This window comes from Panthera onca, chromosome C1 (genome assembly GCF_046562875.1).
Source record: "Panthera onca isolate mPanOnc1 chromosome C1, mPanOnc1 haplotype 2, whole genome shotgun sequence".
NCBI lineage: Eukaryota > Metazoa > Chordata > Mammalia > Carnivora > Felidae > Panthera > Panthera onca.
The window spans coordinates 170,858,545-170,879,868 of record NC_138346.1 but is presented as its reverse complement, the minus strand read 5'-3'; the positions used below and the strand labels follow the sequence as shown (position 1 = coordinate 170,879,868).

The window sequence follows — 21,324 nt, the reverse complement described above, 5'->3', positions numbered from 1 at the left end:
AGGATACAAATTAAGTGACATAGGAAATTCAGGAAAAATGTTAAGTGAGGTTAGAAGAAAAAGAGCTGTCTTCCAGATAAGAAGAAGAAAGGATTTATGGAATAAGTGACATTTGAGACATGGCTCTGTGTGATAATTCTGTATGTGTAGATGTAAAGGGTATTCTTTTTTGTTTTTATTCAAATCTTTTTTTAGAGTGTGCAAGAGAGAGAGCGTGTGCAAGTGTGTGCACACGAGCAGGGGGGCGGGGTTGGCAGAGAGAGAGAGAGAGAGAGAGAGAGAATATCCCAAGCACGCTCCACACTCAGCATGGAGCCCAACATGGGGCTTGATCACATGACCCTGGGATTGTAGTCTGAGCTGAAATCAAGACTTGAACACCCAACTGACTGAGCCACCCAGGCACCCCCAAATCTTAAAGGATGTGTAGACCATTTGCAACTGAGACTTCCTTGCCCATGTTTTCTTACATTTTCAAAGTTGAAGCATCAAACAACTGATTTCTCCCCAACTTTAGTATTCATTTGATAAAGACCAAGAAAATCCCACTTCTCTACTCATATTGCCAAGAAATGTAAGATTCCTCTGACTTATTTAAACATTAGTTGCTTTCCCCAAGAAGATACATGCATAAATAAAAGAATGGCATCAGCTGACCACCATTCTGATGACAACCTCCTTTCATTTGGGATCAGAGGAGGTGGCTATTTGCAGAGTTACTAGAAGAGTAACTTCTAATGTTTAGTGTGTTCTGTTCTACAATTTAGTGTGCTGCAGTTGCGGACACTAAGTATTTGGGGCGTTAACGGTTTTCCATAGATTAAGTACTAGTTTTTGAAAGTCTAATTCATTTCTTCTGAATTTTTCTGTCTCTAGAACTTACTGTTTAAAATGCTGAAAATCTCGGGGTGCCTGGGTGGCTCAGTCGGTTGAGCATCCAACTTTGGCTCAGGTCATGATCTCGCGGTCCGCGGGTTTGAGCCCCGCATCAGGCTCTGCTGACAGCTTAGAGCCTGGAGCCTGCTTCTGATTCTGTGTCTCCCTCTCTCTCTGCCCCTCCCCTGCTCATGTTCTGTCTCTCACTGTCTCAAAAAAAAAAAAAAAAACTGAAAATCTCTATATTCTCAAGCTTTGTTTCTTAACTTGGGCATGTTTATTTTACATGGTGATTTCTTGGTTACCCAAAATTCACTGAGAAGAGTATATTCTACCTAATGAAATTTTCTGGTTAACAAATGCTAAAACACTGTTGAAAAATTAATGGTCTAATAACAACAATTTCTTTTTTTAAGATTGTGAATCCTGTTCTCCATAGGATTTGTTATCAACACTCGGTGCTGGGGCACCTGGATGGCTCACTTGATTAGCATCCAACTCTTGGTTTCTGCTCAGGTCATGATCTCCTGGTTCATGAGTTCGAGCTCTGCATTGGACTCTATGCTAAAACTCAGAGCCTGAAGGCTACTTCGGATTCTGTGTCTCCCTCTCTCTATGCCCCTCTGCTGCTCGCTCTCTCTCTCTCTCTCTTTCAAAATAAATAAGTAAACTTAAAAGTTTTTTTAAAAACACTGACAAGGGGGGCGCCTGGGTGGCTCAGGTGGTTAAGCGTCCGACTTCAGCTCAGGTCACGATCTCATGGTTGGTGAGTTCAAGTCCCACATTGGGCTCTGTGCTGACGGCTCAGAGCCTGGAGCCTGCTTCGGATTCTGTGTCTCCCCCTCTCTGCCCCTCCCCTGCTCCTGCTCTGTCTCTCTCTGTCTCTCAAAAATAAATAAATGTTGGGGCACCTGGGTGGCTCAGTCGGTTGAGTGTCCGACTTCGGCTCAGGTCATGATCTCACAGCTCGTGAGTTCGAGCCCCGCGTCGGGCTCTGTGCTGACAGCTCAGAGCCTGGAGCCTGTTTCAGATTCTGTGTCTCCCTCTCTCTCTGCCCCTAACCCACTTGCATTCTGTCTCTGTCAAAAATAAATAAACATTTAAAAAAAAAAATTTTTTTTTTAATTAAATAAATAAATAAATGTTAAAAAAATTTTTTTTTAATAAATAAATAAAACACTGACAAGGAATAAAGAGAAACAAGAGCATCGTTTACTTAAGGCCTAGAGCATAGTTAATAATAGCAGGACCTTTGATATCAGTCTTCCCTAGCTTTGAATCTTGGGTTCACCTCTCAGTAGTTAGGCATTCATTAGCAAGCTAACTTAAAATGCATCATTTCCCCATCCATGAATGGGAATAACCTTGGTACATATCCATATAGGATCGTTACGAAGACTACACGAAACATGGTTGATAACGAATCTGTGTCAACAAAAAGCTGGAAACAAAAATAAACTGCACTCAGTGTTATGCTAATAGATATTTTGCTTGTTAATGTATTAATTTTCAAGGCAACCTGATGGGATAGTATTTTAATCTGGTACTTTTATCTGTTTAAATGTTTAAATCTGTTTAAAAAAACATATACTCAAGGGCGCCTGGGTGGCTCAGTTGGTTGAGCTCCCAACTCTTGGTTTCAACTCAAGTCATGATCTCACGGTTCCTGAAATCAAGCCCCATGCACAGAGCCTGCTTAGGATTCTATCTCTCCTTTCTGCCTCTCCCCTGCTCCTATCTCTCTCTCAAAATAAATAACTAAACTAAATAAATAGGTAAATAAAAGAACTCTTTGGTCCCACATTTAAAAAAATAAAATAATAAAAACCGGGGTGCCTGGGTGGCTTAGTCTTTAAGTATCTGACTCCAGCTCAGGTCACAATCTCATGGTTCATAGTTCGAGTCCCATATCAGGTGAGCTCAATCAATCCCCAGTTCAGGTGAGTATGAGCCCTGCTTTGGGTGAGCCCCACTTCTCTCTCTCTCTCTCTCTCTCTCTCTCTCTCTCTCTCTGCCCCTGGCTCACTTCCACCCTCTCTCTCTCAAAAAATAAAAAAATGAAATAAAATAAAAACAAGTACTCAGGCTTAGAAAAAACCTTGCTGAAAGTCAGAATTCGAAATGGCAAAGTTGCAATTTGAACCCAGATCCAACCAATTTAACATCATGCTGCTTTCTTAGATTTTTTTCTTTTAGATAGTTCTCAAAGCTCTCCTTTATTTTTTAAGCTTACGATAATATGTGCCAATTCTTCTATAATCTAACAGTATAGAAATAACTAATGTAAAAATTCCCCAATCTTTAATCTTATCCCCTAGAAGTAAGCAATTTAAATAATTTGTCCAGTATGCCTACAAATATTTTCCTATATGCATATCTCTACATATCTGTATATTTTGTATGTTTTTTTCTGAAAAGAATATTCTATATTCTTTCAATGGCATGTAAAAATTCCTCTTTCTCTACATCATTATCAATACTGAATGTTATCTTTCTATTGTCCATTTGATAAATGAAAGAATGCTATATCTTTGCTTTAAAAACTATTTTGCCTACAAACGATCCAACAAAATTTGTAGTAATCCCAAGAAAGTAGTGTTCTAATATAAAAATCCAAATAATGTAAGTATAGATACTCCATTTATCATCCTTATTCTCCCCTATGTACCCTCAACCTCTGGTTCATTAACTATAACATTTAATATGTTACAATTCAATTGAGGAGATACTGGATGTGTTTTGCAATTTTAATGGGGCTTATTCTTACAGGATGTCTCATTTATATTAAATCAATATTTTTAGAATTCTGCAGAAAATAATCATCAAGTAAACAAGTGCTCCATTCATTGGTTCAACCAGGATTTGTCCAGTGTTTTCCAAATACAGTGATAGGTATTTGAGTTTCAGAAATAAACACAGTCTTCAGAAATAAATACAGTCTCTTATCTCAGGTAATTTAATCTTGTTCAGAAGATAAACAAGCATCTCGGACAGTCTGGGCTGGAGGGAATAGATTAGCTAACTGGCTGAAACAATAAGTAAATATATTGGCACTCCTGTGAAGGCTGCTAAGAGTAAGGCTGTACTTCAGGTCAGGTGACGCAGTGGCTCACTTCTGCCATTGGAGTCCACTCTTTCCCTCTCTACCTTTGCTTTGTCACAGTGTCGGCTTCATTTCAAGGCTGGCTTCCTTGTGGTTGTGGGATGGTTGCCCATGGCAATTTGAGCTTCATGCTTTCTTGTTAATTTGGGAGGTATAGAGACTTCTTCTGTTTCTTTTATTATTTATTTAAAATTTTTTAATGTTTTATTTTTGAGAGAGAGAGCGTGCGAGCAGGGGAGAGGCAGGGAGAGAGACACAGAACTTGAAGCAGGCTCCAGGCTCCACGCTATAGCACAGAGCCCAACCTGCGGCCTGAACCCACAAACTGTGAGATCATGACCTGAGCCAAAGTCGTATGCTTAACCCCACTGAGCCACCCAGACTTCCCTCTTATGTTTCTTTTAAGACCAAGGAAGAACTTTTCCAGAAGTCTCTGTGTCTCATTGAGCAGAATTGGATCACATACCTATTCCTGACAAAGTCATTGGCTAAAGGAGTGGGATTTAACAATAAGACCATCAGGCCCAACCTTGGAACAAAAAATAGAGATCAGCTTTTTCTAAGGCATATCTGTAAGCAGCAGGAACAGATCCCTGGGGGAGTGGGGATGGCATTCTAGAGGAAAGGAAGAAAATAGAAATGGCCTCTAGAGAGGAAACAGTATCTACAATAATAAAACAACCAACTGTGATTGAGTATATAGTTCTGGGCAGTGTGAGTGAAGATTAACATCTTTATTATTTTGTTCTTACTGTCCTATAGGATCAGAGTGGTACTGAACCTATTAGCAGTGAGGAAGATGGCATGAAACAATTGCCTGAAAATGAAAGCTCCAAACTGGTGAGAATCATTTATATTTTGTGCCACTGTGAAAAGGATCAACTTGTGTTGTACTTGTTTCTCTAGGACTCTTGATCTCTGAGGTAGTGGAAGCTTTTCCGTATGGAGTGACCCATCCATTCCAAAGAATAACATATTCTGTTTTCTTCACACTTGAATTATGCTGTCTGGGACTAAAGAAGCAACTTCTCTTTTAATCCTGTTTAATATTGGGTTTCTTTCAGGCTAGAGCTATATTCAATTAGTCCTAAAGGCACAGAAAAAGATGTTAAGTGTATTCCATTGAGTCATAGTAAATCATAGGTAAACTCGCCCAGGGGGTGGAGAATAGAAGAAAGTCAGTTTTATTTTTAAGTTTGTTTATTATTATTATTATTATTATTATTATTATTTATTTATTTATTTAAAATTTTTTTTTTAGTAATCTCTATATCCAGCATAGGGCTTGAACTCACGACCCCGATATCAAGATTCGTGTGCTCTTCTGACTGAGCCAGTCAGGCACCCTGAAGAGAGTCAGTTTTAGAGAACCCTCCCTCCTTACATATTTTAATGCTTGATATTTTATTTCATATTTATTGAATTTTTACTGGGTCCCAGGTTCTATACTGTATGCTACATTCATTTCCTCAGTCTTATGGTGCAGGTGGCTATAGCTTTCTTTTACCCACAAGCAGACCAAGGGCTAATGATGTTCACTAACTTGCAAGAGCCCACTCACTAGAATACGGTAGACCTGGAGATTTGCCTCCATTTGGTCTGACTCCCATGCTTTTGTTCATAATCCATCTTTTTGTTTTGTAGCCTTGTACTTGCAAGGTTAGACTACAAGTTCTAGAAAGAAATGTGGGCTTTTTTCTCTCTGTTTCAAAATGTCTTACAAATCTCAAAGAATTATCACTTAGGAGGGTCACCCTGATTTTATGGCAGCACAGAGTTGTTCATTTTACTTCAGGGAGTTTGAGAAATCGTTTATCTTCTTTCAACTTTTAGAAAATATATATTGGGACTGTCTTAGATTCTGTGTCCTAGAAAAGAAACTGATTCAGGCTGAAGGGAAAGGACATTTCAGCAAAAGTGGAAATGACAGTGGGCTACTCCTGGGCCAGTTGTAAATGGGACCCAAGGACCCTGGCATCAAGAACACTAGGACTAATGGATTATGACCATTGTTCTTGAGCAAGATGTTTCAAGGTTACACTGTTTCCTTTATGAAAGATAAACAGCATATTTGTACAGAAGGGGAATGAGTAACATCAACAAATTTTGAACTCAGAGTTCCTTCATTTAAAAATACTATTGGGGCACCTGGGTGGCCCAGTCAGTTAAGCTTCCAACTCTTGGTTTTGGCTCAGGTTATGATCTCAAGGTTTGTGAGTTCGAGCCCTGCATTGGGCTCCATGCTGAGAGTGCGGAGCCTGTTTGGGATTCTGTCTCTCTCTCCGTCCCTCCACCTCCTGTGCATGTGTGCATGTGTGAGCACGCTCTCTCTCTCTCTCAAAATAAGTAAATAAACTTTTTAAAAAAATACAAATAAAAATACTGTTACCTTGGTTTTGGGGGGCACTGTATCTCCACAGATAGGTTAAGGAAAAGTATTGTAAAGCAACAGGGTTTTGTTAGTAGAGGCCACCAACTTCATCCACAGAGGAAATGGTAAAAATGATGAAAACACTTTCTTATCTGCTTGCTAGAAAAGTCTGGTAGTCCAATGAGGTTCACTTGTAGGCTATAGGCAAAAGCCATCCATTATCCACTCGCTGTTCCCAAGAAAGCAATGCCAGTGATGGGGCTCTAAGTGTCAAGACAATTGAAGGGACCCCCCCCCCTCGGGCAGAGGACTTAAAGGGCTAAGGGTAATTTTTAAATATTTTTTTATACTGCATTTCACCAAGATGGAACTCTTCCCCATACCCACTGACTGCTGTCTCTTTCTTTTTGCTGTCTCTTTCTTTTTCCCTCCCCTCTCCTCCTCACCTCCCTCCTCTCTTTTTAGTATTTTATAATTCTGTTTCCAGTAGAATCTATGCATTGTCTAGTTCAGAGAGGAAAGATAGCCTAGATTTAAACAACTTTTATAGCATAAGTATAGATGGCGTACCATAAAACATTAGTTAATAAGAATGTGGTCTTGGACATGTTACTTGACCTCACCAAGCCCCAGTTTTTTCACCTGAAGGAGAGTAGTAATCAGGATATTATGAGGAAACACAAGGGCTATAAGGAATAAATCATGTAATAGAGTATAAGGCAAATAGTTGGTGTTTAGCAAGTTCATTCCTTAAGTCAACAAATATTTGTTGAATGCCACTATGTTCCAGGCACTAGAAATACAACAGTGAATAAAATGTACAAAAATGCTTGTTTTCTTGTGGACTCTTTTCGGAATGAGTAGGGGGAGGAGAATAAATAAGAAATTAGCAAAATATTAGATTTGGTCATAAGAAATAGCCGTTTCTGTAGGTAAGAATTTCATGTGGTGCAACTTAGTCTTATTATAAAGTATTAATAACTATTAATCATCACTAGTCATCATGACAATTTCTATTATAAGATTGATACAAGCTCCTCTGGGTTGCTACACCATCCTAGGATTATTGCCCAGTGCATCTGGTCAGAGGACAGCATATCATCTGTATGGGTCTTAACTCTTCTCACCCCTGTTTATGTCAAGACAGTGGGAAACAGTAAGCCCTAACCCTCCAAAAGTTGCTTGCTTCCTAAGGCAGCACATATGTCCCATCAGACACTATGCTGACCCCTGCAGGAGTGATCAGGAGAAACACACAAGCCTTGCTCTTCAGCAGTTGACCCTCTAGAATCAGTGAGGATAAAAGAATTTGCATCTAGAAAACCACACATGCAAAAGTAGATTAAATAACAAGAAAACGCTATGTTGCACGTGTTCAAAAATGGGAGGAAAACCATCTCATTCAGGGATTAGGGAAGGTTTCTTAGAATGTGACCTTTAAGGTAAACCTCTGAAGACGAGAATGCAGTTGAACGGTGAAGTTGGCGTAAATAGAAAGTTTAGCAGCTAAATCAGTGTGGATTATGGAATAGTGAGTAAGGGTTGGGTTTTTGTAGAGCAACAGTGGCCGATACAATTTGAACAGTAGAATCACAGAACTGAAGGAACTGTATGCTCCTTCCTATGTATGTATGTGAATTATAGATGAATTTATTCATCCTTATGTGCTCAGTGTTCAATCAGTGTCTCAGTAGCTGCCTATATTCATGTAGAAACAAGGTGCTACCTATGAGAAACTGTACTTCAGAGAGCTATTAAATTATTTCTTTAAGATTCCCTGTTTTCAGAGCTAAGACCAAGCCATGGGTCAACACATTCCAGTACTGTTTCCACTGTTCAGTTATGGTTGGCTTTGGTCCATATCTCAGTGGTCCCCAGACTTATAGCCAAGGAGTTTATAATAACTTCAGTAGGTATTGGCTTTCTCTAAAATATTTTTAAAGGGAGAATAACTTGTTTTTAGACAACTGATCAGATGATGGTTTGTGAAACAGATTCCACTTGTGAGAGACTGGAGGCAGGAAAGTGTCTGGAATCTATTTCAGAAGTCTAGGTGAGAGCCTGTTAAGACTGTTTTTTAAGCCCTTTGAAAGGAACTTTTCAAAAGCTATCTGCATAGAGCTTTGTGATTTGCAAATCAAAGTGTCATCTATTATCTCATTTACTTAATTTTTTAATATCTAAATTTTTTTCTAAAATGATATTTAGTTCGTGGTCTTATTCAATTTTATCCCCAAAATAAGCCTATGTAAAAAAAAAAAAAAAAGTAGGGCAGGAATTATTTACCCCAGACTTACAGATGAGACTGTAATCTGCTTAGTGAAAGATCACAGAACTGAAAATTGGAAGAGCTAGGGCTCATTCTGAAGGTTCCTTGACCCCCTGGCATTGGACATAGAGGGTCATGAATCCCTAAAGTGATTATTTTAATCTTTTGGATATCAACCTATGTTTTTTATCATGTTGAGAATATCTGTGTTAATACATTATACTCTTTTGAGGCCATATAACTAAAGTATCAAGAGTACAAACACTGGAACTAGGCTACTGGGATTCAAGTCTTGATTCTACCATTTATGAGCAATATAACCTTAGGCACTTAACCTTTCTGTGCCTCAGTTTCTGCATCTATAAAATGGGAGAAAGAAACCACAGTTGTGAGAATTGAGGAGGTACCAGCTATAAGGTGCTATGCAGAACCATGCCAGAGTATGCTGGGATCTCTGTGCAGCGGTGACTTGTTGACAATGATGATGCTGTATTTATTTTTAATTTTTTTAGTGTTTATTTTTTTTAAATATGAAATTTATTGTCGGATTGGTTTCCATACAACACCCAGTGCTCATCCCAACAGGTACCCTCCTCAATATCCCTCACCCACCCTCCCCTCCCTGCCACCCCCCCATCAACCCTCAGTTTGTTCTCAGTTTTTAAGAGTCTCTTATGTTTTGGCTCCCTCCCAATGTTTAGTTATTTTTTGAGAGCGAGACAGAGTGTGAGTAAGAGAGGGGCAGAAAAAGAGGGAGACACAGAATCCAAAGCAGGCTCCAGGCTCTGAGCTGTCAGCACAGAGCCCATCACGGGGCTCGAACTCACAAGCCGTAAGATCGTGACCTGAGACGAAGTTGGATGCTCAACCAACTGAGCCACCCAGGCGTGCCCCCTTGCTGTTATTCTGATTAAAACATTTTGGGGCACCCAGGTAGGTCAGTCGGTTGAACGTCCAACTTCCACTCAGGTGATGATCTTGCAGTTCGTGAGTTCGAGCCCCGCGCCCGGCTCTGTGCTGACAGCTCAGAGCCTGGAGCCTGCTTTGGATTCTGTGTCTCCCTGTCTCTCTGCCCCTCCCCCGTTCATGCTGTTGTCTCACTGTCTCTCAAAAGTAAACATTTAAAAAATTAAAATAAAATAAAATAAAATAAAATAAAACATTTAGGGCTAGCCACATAAGGAATAACTGTTGTAAGTTAAAGCATCAAGGTGTAACTTAGAAAACTGAATTTTTCAACCTGAAAAATGCAAATTGTAATCATAACAGTATTTATTGAAAGCCTATGTGCTAGGCATTATTCTAAGCTCAATTACATTAACAGTCCTATGAGGTTAGTGCTAGTATTTTCCCCATATAAGAGATGAGGAAACTGAGGCACGGAAACATTAAATAATCACCCAGTGAAGCCTGGATCCAGGTCCATGCACTGTGAGGCTGGAAGCTAGTCTGTAAACCACTGTGCACTACCACCTTTGAGAGAGATACAGACGTAGAACAATACTGAAGTCAAGGGACAGCAAGAAAGTTACATTGGGATCTGAACTTTGTAATTTTGTCTAAATCTTAAACTTCAACGTTGAGAGTATGAAAGGCCTTGGTTGCCAGAACTGGTGAGACGGAAACCAAACTGGAGCCAGACCGTGTTAATGAGGTGATCTCTTCGCCGAAAGCAATGGGAGGCCATGCAGGGCTTTAGAAGGTGACTCTGAACTGTAGCTGTGATGTGGTGACTAGGTTGGACAGGGACCAGAATCGATGCTGACTGGCTCCCTGGAGGTTCATTATAACAGTGGCCATCCATGAGAGGCGGCGACAACTATGTATTCTCATACTCTTGTCTATGCAAAGACCTTAATACACAGTAAGGCAGTATGTGTGTTTACCAAGTTCCACAGGAAGTTGCCAGTAAAAGAATTTACCTTTCTTGCCCTCAGTATGCAAACCTCCTGCTGTATGTGTTTTTTAAGACTTTCCTCTGAAGGCAGGTTTAGAGCTATTTAAATGGCAATTGTTGCACCATCTGGGTCTTGAGAACAAGCATCCTCCCAGGACTTGGCCAGCAGCCCACGATAAACCTGCTAGGAAATGCCCCCAACAGATGTGCTCCGCGTTCTTTCCCAATTTATGAAACTGCTTAGCAACAATACAGTCTATGTGTCTCTGTGTCAAATGATCCTTGTCGTCACAGATCTGATACAGCAGCCTTGATATCATCTTAGATTTTTCAAAATTTTTCAAAATGTTTAGATTTTTCCAACTGTCTGCAATGGTTTTTACTGTTGTCTTTCATTGTGAAATATTTCTGATCCTCTGGGCAAGAATAGAAAAATGAGAGCATTTCAGTCAGCTCAAGGTGGCATTCTACCTCTGGCTTCTTTGTGGAGATTTTGGAATTTATGGGGTAGCAAGATGCCTGGGGAAACATGAGTTTTTTCTGAATTACTATCACTAACCTAAATGAGCTGTGACATGGAAATTCACACTGTAACAGGCAGTGCATTTTACCATTTGAGTCCACACCAGCTGCAATAGCAACATTTTAGGAACACTGTTTACTCTCTACTAGATATGCTTGATCCATATAAAGTTTTCAAACCTACCTATTGAAAAATCAGTGTTGAGTGTTACGGATACTATCCAAATGGCCTGATAGTACTTGCTTTTTCAGATGAAAAAAGCTATCAGATATAAATTGTGGACTCTGAAGTCTGAACAGACTTAGATTTTGCCTCTGCTATTCACTAGGAAAAGTGACTTGTCCTATCTGCAGTCTTCATCCAAAAATGGAGGAGGATGTCCACCTCTCTGTTGTGAGGACTGAAACACTCAACACAGTGCTTGGCATGCAGGAAGGGCTCCGTAATGTAGCTGTTGTTAACGCCAGATACTGCCTATATAAAATCTACCTGTGCTAGGACTCTCTTTATTCAGTGCGTATTTCCGGAGAACCTGTGATGTGTCGAGCTCTGGAAATGTAAAGATAAATAAGACCTCTTTCGGAGCATCTGGGTGGCTCAGTTGGTTACAACTGACTCAGTTTCAGCTCAGGTCATGACATCATGGTTTGTGAGTTTGAGCCCCAAGTCGGACTCTGTGCTGACTGCTTAGAGCCGGCTTCTTGGGATCTCTCTCTCTCTCTGCACCTCCCCTGCTTGCTCACTCTCTCTAAATAAATAAATAAATAAATAAATAAATAAATAAATAAATAAATAAATAAATAAGCAAGCAAGCATTTTAAAAAAGAAACACAGGGTGCCCTGTTCCTTTAATAAATAAATACATAAGACCTCTTTTATTCACTTAATAATTCACATGATGTACACCACATTAGGTCTGACAATTCAGATAATGTACACCACATTAAGTCTGATGCAGAGGTCACAAACTGGCTCTCAGAGTTGGATCCAGGTCTCATTTCGCCTCTATGATGTGCTCTTAAGACGTTTGAGCTAGGGTTGCCTGGGTGGCTCAGTCGGTTAAACTTCCAGCTTTGGCTCAGGTCATGAACTCATGGTTCACGAGTTTGAGCACTGAGCTGGGTTCTCTGGTGTCAGTGCAGAGCCTGCTTCAGATCCTCTGTCCTCCTCTCTCTCTGCCCCTCCTCCAATCATTCTCTCTCAAAAAAAAAAAAAAAAAAAAAAAAAAATTTTTTTTTTTAAAAAGATGTTTGAGCTAATTTTTATAAATCAGATTTTCACATAAAAATCCTGGTTTCTCTTTTCTCTTAAAAACAGACCAGCATTCTAAGCTGCCCCATGAATCAATTATGCAGTTGCAGTTTATTTCTGTCCCTACTTTTTTTTTTTTAAGTTCATTTATTTATTTTGAGAGAGAGCAAGCAGGGGAGGAGCAAAGAGAGAGAGAAAGGGAGCTAGAATCCCAAGCAGGCTCCATGCTGTCAGCACACAGCCTGATGAGGGGCTCGATCCCAGGGACCTGTGAGATCGTGACCTGAGCCCGAAACCAAGAGTCGGAGGCTTAACCGACTGAGCCACCCAGGCCACCCTTCTGTCCCTACTTTAACACCATTTCCCCACCCCAGCCTGCTTCCCATATCCCCACACCTGTAAACACCTGAGTCTGCGTCCCTGGTCTAATACTGGAGACAGAGCTGTGGCTGTGCAGGTGGAGTGGTGGGAGGTGAAAGCCAAGAAGTGGACAGGGGTGAATGGTGGAAGGCCTTGTGGACCAAGGGAAGGAAGCCTTTGGAGTGGTTTTAACTGGGGATGATGATGAGAGTAGCCATTTGAAAAGATTCTTCTGAATGCCCTGAAAAGAATCCTTTAGAAAAAGTCAAAACTGAAGACAGGGAGAGAGTTAAAAAGTTGTTAGAATAACAATGATGAAAGTTGATGGAGGAAGAGGAGGGCTAGGACTGACTCTAACATGCATCAGTGCAAGCTGACTGGCTGGGTGCCAGCTGGGTGCTGTTACTGAGGAAAGGAACCAAGAAGAAAGGTTCCCCACATTTGTGGGGAAGGATGAATGAACTGGGCTGGGTATAAGACAGCAAAGTAGAGAGAGCTGCTCAGCCTAAAGGTAGTCACATTCAAAAGTATTCAAATTCAGTGATTTTTAGAACATGCCTGTCAGACACACAACAAACACAAATCATCCATTGCTGATCTGGGTCCTTGGACTCCCACCTTGTAGCCTATGGATACACTAGAAAAGGACAGCCTTTGCCTGAGTCAGTCCCGGCCTCCCTCCTCCGACCACCGGGATTAGCTGAACTCACACCAGCAAGAGCTCCATGGCCCTTCACCTGCTCTTCTGCAGTACACCTCAACGCTAAGAACTACTTTTCAAGTTTATTTATTTATTCTGAGAGACGGAAAGAGTGAGCAGGGGAGGGGCAGAGAGAGAGGGAGAGAGTTCCAAGCAGGCCGTGCACTGTTAGTGCAGGCCCCAGTGCAGAGCTCGAATTCACCAACTGTGAGATCATGACCTGAGCTGAAACCAGGAGTCAGATGTTCAACCCACTAAGCCACCCAGGTACCCTGCTAGGAACTACTTTTTTATTTTTTAAATAATGTTCATTTATTTTTGAGAGAGAGAGAGCACACAAGCAGGGGAGGGGCAGAGAGAGAGAGAGAGGGAGACGCAGAATCGGAAGCAAGCTCCAAGCTGTGAGCACAGAGCCCCACACGGGGCTCGAACTCACGAACTGCGAGATCATGACACCAACCGAAGTCAGACGCTTAACCGAATGAGCCACCCAGGCACCCCGGAACTACTTTTTAAAAGTCGGATGCGAATCCTGGCTGTGACACTTAGTGCAGTCTCTGTGCCTCAGTTTCTTTATCAATACAATGGGGACGGTAATAGGCTCGATCTCATATAACATAGAAATTAATACACCTCGGATGCCTTTTGATGCACATAGGAAATGCTGTGAAAGTGTTAAGCTGCCATATTTTTTCTCAGCAGTTCTGAAAGTACTTTCGAGGTAAGATTCATGTGTCTTGCTCACTGATATGTCCCGTGGCTCACTGTGTCTGGGACATAAAAGGCCTTTAATACAAACTTGCTTAATTTCTGCTCCCTCTGAAATATAAGATAATTAATATGGGTTTTAGATTATAGGACCTTAAAATTATCGTGACAAATAAGACTTGCCCAGAGAAGTGAAAATTTTGCAGACTCAGAGAACCACGTGTGAGCACCTCTATGTTTCTGATAAGTTTTGGAATTAAGACACTAGGCACAGCTAAGAAAGTCTGAGTTCTAGGCTCAGCCAGGGCCTCATTTTCCTTCTCTGGGTTCTTAGCGCTAATAATTATGATTGGAAGATTATTTTCTCAGTGTAGAAAAATCTGATAATAGCTTCCTTCCTGGCAAATTGAATTTCACCTAACAAGTCTTCACAGCAGACCAGTTAAAGGGAATGAAAGCAAGCCAGCAGGTGTCGACGATGGGAATTTGTGTCCCGATGTCCCGACGATGGGAAATCGTATACCTCTCTCTGTGCCGTCTTTGAGTTCCTGAGATTACTTTACCTATTACCATCATGTCTCTACAGTATCTTCTCATTTATGATACAGAGGGAGAGAGAACGGAGGAAAAACCCCAAAACTTTCCTCTTGTGACTTTTGTGAAGGAAATTGACTTGATTGTAAATCTATCATCTTTTTTATGACCAGGAAAGGGAAATTTATCATGTAGGCAAATCTCAAGTGATTTTCAGAAATACAAGATATAAAGTACAATGAGCTGTGAAAAATGCCACATATTTGAATGCACTTGAACTCTGCCATTGGCAGTTTGCATACTGTCACAAAAGAGAGGCCAGTGCTGACTCAGACATATTCTTCTCTTTGGCTCCTTACAAGGGAATTCCTAGGCTCTTGCTATAGAAGCGGTTTCATGTTGGATCTGAAACAGAAAATACGATTTTCACAGTGACATCTGCTACCCTATCCAAACTAAAACCCTGCAGTTCTTGATGAACTACAAATTGGGGATAAAATGGATTTAAAGTACATAGTTCAGTTGTTTTAAAAGTGAAGAGGATATACATCTGACAATTCCAGACTGGACTTGAGACCTACAATCATCAAAAACACATTTTATTTATTTATTTTTTATTTTTTATCAAAAACACATTTTAAGCTGTTTTTCCAAACTTGGATACCAGCACTTTAAAAACACTTAGGAATCATTTTTAATAAACCCTAGTAGTCAAAATTGATAAACTGGTGTCAATTATATTTCACTTAAAATGTTTTTTAGGGACACCTGGGTAGCTCAGTTGGTTAAGTGTCTCACTTGTGCTCAGGTCATGATATCGCAGTTTGTGGGTTCACTCCCGCATCAGGCTTTGTGCTGACAGCTCAGAGCCTGGAGCCTGCTTCAGATTCTGTGTCTCCCTCTCTCTCTCTTTCTGCCCCTCCCCCCACTTGTGTGTGTTCTCTCTCTCTCTGAAAAATAAATATTTAAAAAATTTTTAAAAACCTTTTAATATGTTTTTAAAGGAAAATAAAAAATCGATAAACTGAACATGTATCAGAAATCACACAGCATGTTATTCTCTTACAAGTTAAAATCCTACACTGCACTCATTATCTTCCTCTACAAATCTATTTTTTTTCATGTTTTTTTTCATGTTATTATTTTAAAAATTAGAGACAATATCAACCTCCTATGTATCCAGGTTCAAAACCACAGTCAGCTTTTACTAATGTCTCTCCTTGTCTGCTTTCATCAAATCGTTTACAAAGTATGCTTAAGTCTACGGACACAACATGAAGCAAAGTATATTTTTTTCAGACACTGGGATTTCACAGACCAGAAAATTTTCAAAAGAATGTTGAGAATGTAGAATTATTATTATTATTATTATTATTATTATTATTATTTGGCTAAGTAATGAAAACCAAAGTAATAGTAGTTTGGAGCAGATGAGTCTGTCATTTTCTAAGTCAAGAAATGGTCAAGTAACAGGGATTTCAGAGGGCTCAACCTATTGAAGTCTCCCCTCCCCTCCCATCCCCATTACTACCATATATCATTATCATAATGTCACATAAGAAGAGCCGTTTTAACACTGCAAATTTAGGGAGGGCACAGTCTTAAAGCGTAGTCCTTGAACTTGCATAGATTTAGCTTTATAAAGGACCCTCCATATGGTGGTTTTTCATATTTCCCACAAATCAATGGAAACGGTCACAGATCCACGTGGTTCTCACTCCTCAGTATTATCTGAATAGAAGAGAAAGCTTGGACTTTGAAGTTGGATAGTGGTTCATAGCCAGATGTTTCCACCTATAAGTTATATGCTCTACGACAAATTAGACTTCTTTAAAACCTGAGCTTCTTCATAGGTTAATGCCAACTATCTCTTGGAGAGGCAGTGTGGCATGATTAAGCTCGTGAGCCAAATACATAAGGCTTTTAATCCTCACTGTGACCTAAGCCTTTGGGCAAGTGAATTCACTTCCAGAATACTCAGGTCGCTTATCTGCACAATGCAGATAACAACAAAGCTTTCATTATGGGGAGGGTAGAGAGAAAGACTGTTCAGTTCCTAACAAAGAGTAAGTGCACAGTAAATGGGGGAGGCTATTATTAACACTACGTGAGGATAAATGAGTTATTTTAAAGGTACCTACTAAGTGACAAGTACAATGAGCAGCCATTAAATAATAGTTTCTGGGGCGGCTGGGTGGCTCAGTCGGTTGAGCATCCAACTTTGTCTCAGGTCATGATCTTATGGTTCATGGGTTCGAGCTCTGCGTCAGGCTCTGTGCTGGCAGCTCAGAGCCTGGAGCCTGCTTCGGATTCTGTGTCTCCCTCTCTCTCTTCCCCGCCTCTGCTCATGCTCTGTCTCTCTCTCAAAAATAAATAAACATTAAAAAAAATTGAAAAAAAAATAACTGTTTCCTGTCTTGCACAATCTAAAATTCAACACACAAGAAGGAACAAGTGATAATAATGGCCGCAAATGCTTTTACAATATTTACTAACAATCCAAAAAGGCATCATTCTAAGTGTATTAATTTCTGTGTTATAGGAGATTGAGCCTATAACTATCCCCATTGTATTGATAAGGAAACTGAGGCATAGATACTCAACTAAGTGTCACAGCCAGGATTCGCATCCGACTTTTAAAAAGTAGTTCCGGGGTGCCTGGGTGGCTCATTCGGTTAAGCGTCTGACTTCGGTTGGTGTCATGATCTCGCAGTTCGTGAGTTCGAGCCCCGTGTGGGGCTCTGTGCTCACAGCTTGGAGCTTGCTTCCGATTCTGCGTCTCCCTCTCTCTCTCTCTCTGCCCCTCCCCTGCTTGTGTGCTCTCTCTCTCTCTCTCTCTCAAAAATAAATGAACATTATTTAAAAAATAAAAAAGTAGTTCCTAGCAGGGTACCTGGGTGGCTTAGTGGGTTGAACATCTGACTCCTGGTTTCAGCTCAGGTCATGATCTCACAGTTGGTGAATTCGAGCTCTGCACTGGGGCCTGCACTAACAGTGCACGGCCTGCTTGGAACTCTCTCCCTCTCTCTCTCTGCCCCTCCCCTGCTCACTCTCTCCGTCTCTCAGAATAAATAAATAAACTTGAAAAGTAGTTCTTAGCGTTGAGGCGTACTGCAGAAGAGCAGGTGAAGGGCCATGGAGCTCTTGCTGGTGTGAGTTCAGCTAATCCCGGTGGTCGGAGGAGGGAGGCCGGGACTGACTCAGGCAAAGGCTGTCCTTTTCTAGTGTATCCACAGGCTACAAGGTGGGAGTCCAAGGACCCAGATCAGCAATGGATGATTTGTGTTTGTTGTGTGTCTGACAGGCATGTTCTAAAAATCACTGAATTTGAATACTTTTGAATGTGACTGCCTTTAGGCTGAGCAGCTCTCTCTGGTCTGCTGTCTTGTACCCAGGTCACTTCCTTCATCTCCATTTTAACTACCCTCTGGCTTCAGCCCTTTGAGTTTGTTATCCTGATAGATCTTTTCTGGGCTCCACCTCATTTTAATCAGTAGTCTCTTGATTGCAAGTGATAAAACCTCAGCTTGACCTGTAGACAAAGGGAAATTTACTGATAGGTGACAGATCCTTTTTACATAACTACAGGAAAGGCAGGGTTGACAGCCTCAGGGCTAGTTGGAACCTGAGACCTGGACCTGCCAGAGATACCTACAGTCTGTGACTCTTTTCCACTGCAGACTTGTTGCCTCAGCATAGTGGGAGCATGGCCACCAAAAGCTCCTAAGCCTCACTGCCAGAAAGGGGCTCTTCCCTTGGATCCACTTTAGAAAATTTATAGGATGTTCTTGTGTAGTCCAGATGTCTGCCCTTGGACCAATTACTTTGGCTGGACAGACAGAGCTTGTTGGGCTTGTTTACCAGCTGTGGGACAGGAGTCAACCAGCTTTGGTGACTATAAGCTGGACATCCCATTATTATCTATTATATAGAATATTCGCAGTGTTGCTTTTTATGTCCACCACTTGGAAGTTCCTTCTCTTGATCAGAGTAATTTGCTTGGTGCACAAAGAATTTTCTTTCAGGAGCTTTTAGTACTGCGCTGAGAATTATAACATAATGTACACAGAATGTGTTCTATCAGTTTGCTTCATGAAATGAGATGGTCTTTCCCCGCGCCTTCTCACCCTTCTTATTCAGGGGTCCCCTATGCAAAGTCAATAGCTTAGAATAGCCCAGAACCTCAGCTTTGAAGGCACTAAAAACTCCCTCAGTGCAATAGTTGGGAGATTAGCAAGTTCAAAATTTATGGGTTTTTTTTTTTTTTAACGTTTATTTACTTTTGAGACAGAGAGAGACAGAGCATGAATGGGGGAGGGTCAGAGAGAGGGAGACACAGAATCTGAAACAGGCTCCAGGCTCTGAGCCGTCAGCACAGAGCCCGACGTGGGGCTCGAACTCACAGACCACGAGATCATGACCTGAGCCAAAGTCTGCCGCTTAACTGACTGAGCCACCCAGACACCCCTCGAAATTTATGTTTAAACACAAAACACAGAAAAAAGTGACTCACCATAGGTCACCGCGGTGGCTGGTGCCATGAATTTTTTTTTGCCTGCCCAAGCTCAAAATAAGCTGGCATGACTCGCTCTGACTTCATGTTGAATCTAAAAATGGGATCACCATGTTCAGGCTGCCCCTCAGCAGCTCATGTGTGTCGTTGGGAAGGTGAGCAGCACTCCGCCTCTCCCTTGTGTTTTATCCTTGGTGAAGAGCAGAAGCTCTGCGGCATGATGCATCTGGATTAAGTTTTGGTTCAGCACATACTTTAGGCTCTCATGCCCGAGCTAACTCTGAAATGAGGGTGATAATAATACTTATCCCACGGGTCTGTTGTGTACATCGGCATCTGACACATGAATTGTATCTAGCTCAGTGACTGGTACAGTCAGTGCTCAGCAAGTTTGATCTGTCACTGTTGTTATCATCGCCATGCACTGGCCCCATCCCGTGGCCCAGAGGTTTAAGGGCAATCAGTGTAAGAAATGGGACAGGGAGTTGGACCGGATGCTTTTCAGAGCTCTGATTTCCTCATCTCATCCTTCTACATTTTCAGGACAAGAGAAAGGGAAGGAAACCCTCTTCTCAGGCACCTGCTATCTGCCACACATCTTCATACAGATATCATTTAGTTGTTCAAAGTTTCCACGGCTTTTTGTCTGATATCTGTCTCACCACATCTGTAAATGTCATAAGTGCAAGACTCCTTTGGTCTTTTTCAGTGCTGGCATAGAGTAGATCCTCCTTAAGCATGTGTTGAATTCAACTTTGCTGGCAACCCCAATTGAGGTAGATGTTGTTAGTGTATTTTCACTGTTGCTAAAAATGAAGGTTTCCAAGCATTACTGCTGCTAAGTAGTGGAACCAAGCTGAACCCAGATTTTTCTGGCTGCTGCTCCAGTGCCCTTTCTTATTTACAAGTGCAAATGTGGATGAATTCAACCAATTAGGAGTACCTCTCTGTGATATGCAAATTGGGTTTTTAAGTCCAGCTGAGGAAGTCAGCTCCTTTGTCCCACTGCTAGTTAATCTGCGCTTAAATAAAGGTGGAATTGCAGACCTGAAGTATCATTTTTCAAACAGAGGCTCTTCCGAAGGCCATTTGATCTGCATTGGAAGGAATAATACCAATGGTTTCCATTTTTAAGGCAGTTTAGAAGTTGTCTTCTAAAAATTCCCATGAGCATCATTTATTGACCTTTATATGTCTTTCTTCTCTCTTTTCAACTGTGATCCTTTAAAGTGGAAGCCACAGGATCACCTTCACTGTGCATCCTTTCTTTCATGGCTGACTCTGAAATCCAACCAGATGCATTTAAGATTTGAGTTCCTGAACTTTGATTCATTCAGCATCGGCCCTTTTTCAAGCTCACAGTCTATTCTGCCGTATGTTGAAGAAACAAGACAAAAAGTCAACATGCTAATGTATGGGAGACACATAAAAAGATACAACTCAATAGTGCAAAAATTGTGGTAAAATAAATTGGTCATGCTATGGAAGGGGCACTGCCCAGAGGCTCAGGGAATTATGGCATGAAGTAACTTTTGAATTCATGTCATATAATCTGTTTAAGAGCAGAATTTGGCAGGGGAGGAATTCTAAAGTCTTTCTCCCATATGGGTGAAATTTAGAGAGAATTTATATCTAAATGAGAAAGAGTTGTGGTCCTAAAAAATAAGTGGACAGATAAAGATAGTCACAATTATCCAGAAGACCTAGGCTGCAGTCTCAGGGTATTATGTGGTGGGGTTAAATTTCTCAGGTTGTAAACCAGTAGGGAATTGATGGGACAGGATGAGATTGTAACCGAATCTAGTAATAATGAATACCTGGGCATGACCTGATCATTATCTCTTGTATTGTTACAGATCTGATGGGGGGAAGCCTATTGAATTAAGGGTATGTCAATATGTTCAAAAAAGAAACTGAGGTGGAAGTGGGGGTAGGAGGTATCAGGTACTATCCCAGCATTCCCCAAAGGAGAAAATGTCCTTTCCATGTAATTACTTTCACCGGCCCTATAGTAAAGTTAGGAATATGAATTTGTCAGAGCTTGATTCCATTTACTGCCATGATTAGCACCTTTATTACATATTTGGTTTTTGCCACCTACCCTGCTAAGTGCTTTTCATGTATTGCTTCGTTTAATCCTTTCAACATCCCTATAGTGTAACAACCTTTATTTCTTCCCATTTTATAAATGAGGAGACTGAGGCTTGGAGATGTCAGAA

The 21,324-nt window shown here is 41.0% G+C and overlaps 1 protein-coding gene across 3 annotated transcripts in view; it reads left to right on the top strand.

The window, feature by feature from the left end:
- The window catches only part of PATJ (PATJ crumbs cell polarity complex component), a 361,686-nt gene that overhangs the window by 264,520 nt on the left and 75,842 nt on the right, over positions 1-21,324 (top strand). For all 3 annotated transcript variants that reach the window (XM_078451845.2, XM_078451844.2, XM_078451846.2), the window contains exon 31: positions 4,742-4,819. In XM_078451845.2, coding sequence (XP_078307971.2) covers positions 4,742-4,819 — 78 coding nt within the window. The remainder of the gene's footprint in view (positions 1-4,741; positions 4,820-21,324) is intronic.